Genomic DNA, 1,457 nt, shown 5'->3' with positions numbered 1-1,457 from the left:
ATTAAAACTGGAACAAAAACAAAAATAAAAGAGAAAATAAATTTGAGAGGGAAAGAGGGAAACCCGGTAGCCACCAGTGGTGGTGACAACGGTAATAAGCACCGCCAACGGCAGTGGTGGGGGTGCAATGAGAAGAGAGAGAGCTTCGAGAAAACCTTGAAAGAGGAGAAGACTAGACCGGGAAGCATCACCGGTTGTGGTGGTGGTGTGGGATGAGTTGAGGCCCACTGAGATTCGGCCATGGATTTTTAGTCTCCAAGTGAGTTTTTTTCTGAAATTCAAATTTGGGAAAGCTGAATTGCTGAAGTGAAAAGAGAAAAAGAGATAGGAGAGAAATTGAAGCACGTGGATTGCCAGCGTGGAGATTTACATGTCAATTTTCTGAGCATTAGATTTAATCCATGGCTGATATTAAAGCTATTGCACCCCGTGCAATACCCTAGCTATTGCACGGGATGTAAATCCCCCAACCAAGAAATTTACTTAAATATCCCCTCCTTTAAAGTCTTAGCTAATCATTACGTCAGTGAAGTTCTTTAATTCTTATTCACCAGCAGAAAAAAAAAAAAAAAAAAAAAGGTTCTACATCTTTCTCCTTGTCTTATTCAGAGAGAGAATCTCACCGCCTCAGGTACCATCTATACCGAACATACGTTTCTTTCTGTATAAAGAGAAGCAGAGTCAAGACCAATTCATCGTACTTTTGCTCTTCCACTCTGTAAGCAATAACACATCAGTTCTCTACTCTTCACTCAAATGGCAAAGGTACCACCAGAAGAAGAACACCCTATGAAGGCTTTTGGGTGGGCTGCTAGAGACCAATCTGGCCATCTCTCTCCTTTCAACTTCTCTAGAAGGTAACGTTTATGAATATTCGCTTTGTATTACTATCAAGAGGAGTGTATATTTTACACATAAACTTGTACACATAGTCCTCAAAAACGAGAAAGATCTTGACTTTATTTTACTTATTTTTGGAAAGTGTGTGTACCACTAACCTCGATGAGATGAGTTGATGATTGTGTTGAAATGACAAATTAATTAATGCAGGAAAACAGGGGATGAGGATGTGAGGTTTAAGGTGCTGTATTGTGGAATCTGTCACTCCGATCTTCACAGCATCAAGAATGATTGGGGCTTCTCATTCTACCCTCTTGTTCCAGGGTATTTTTTTCATTTTTCCTTCTACTATTTTTGAATTTTATTAGTTCTGTTTGTTCCTTTCGGGGGGAAAAAAATTTCTGGGCTTTTCCTGTACTTACAACTTTAAGTGTATAGATATTGGTAGTGTAACGTATTATTATTATTTAAATAGATATCCAAAATTGATATTTTTTTATGAGATCCAAAATGGATAAGTTGATTGATGAAGTGTGAATTCGTCAATCAGTGAATGCAGACAGGGACGATCTTAGGCCTCTTGCAAAGATGTTTTTTCAAGGATGGTCACCGGTGTG

At 38.6% G+C, this 1,457-nt stretch overlaps 1 protein-coding gene across 1 annotated transcript; it reads left to right on the top strand.

Annotated features, from left to right (window-relative positions):
• Positions 1–630: 630 nt before the first annotated feature.
• On the top strand, positions 631–1,457 carry LOC136063224 (8-hydroxygeraniol dehydrogenase-like). Its single transcript, XM_065763272.1, has 3 exons — positions 631–857; positions 1,051–1,164; positions 1,391–1,457. The coding sequence occupies exons 1-3, from the start codon at positions 757–759 to the stop codon at positions 1,413–1,415; spliced, it is 240 nt and encodes a 79-aa protein (XP_065619344.1). The 5' UTR covers positions 631–756; the 3' UTR covers positions 1,416–1,457.

This window comes from Quercus suber, unplaced genomic scaffold (genome assembly GCF_002906115.3).
Source record: "Quercus suber isolate HL8 unplaced genomic scaffold, Cork oak 2.0 scaffold_20, whole genome shotgun sequence".
In the NCBI taxonomy this organism is placed as follows: Eukaryota; Viridiplantae; Streptophyta; class Magnoliopsida; order Fagales; family Fagaceae; genus Quercus; species Quercus suber.
Note: the sequence above shows the minus strand (reverse complement) of the source record. Positions and strands in the feature narration are given on the sequence as shown.

Excerpts from the sequence above, each read along its gene's own strand:
- LOC136063224 (XM_065763272.1), top strand. The coding sequence starts at position 757 with ATGGCAAAGGTACCACCAGAAGAAGAACACCCTATGAAGGCTTTTGGG. Across the intron at positions 858-1,050 it reads CCTTTCAACTTCTCTAGAAG|GAAAACAGGGGATGAGGATG; the intron begins GTAACGTTTATG and ends TAATTAATGCAG. Across the intron at positions 1,165-1,390 it reads TTCTACCCTCTTGTTCCAGG|TGAATGCAGACAGGGACGAT; the intron begins GTATTTTTTTCA and ends TTCGTCAATCAG.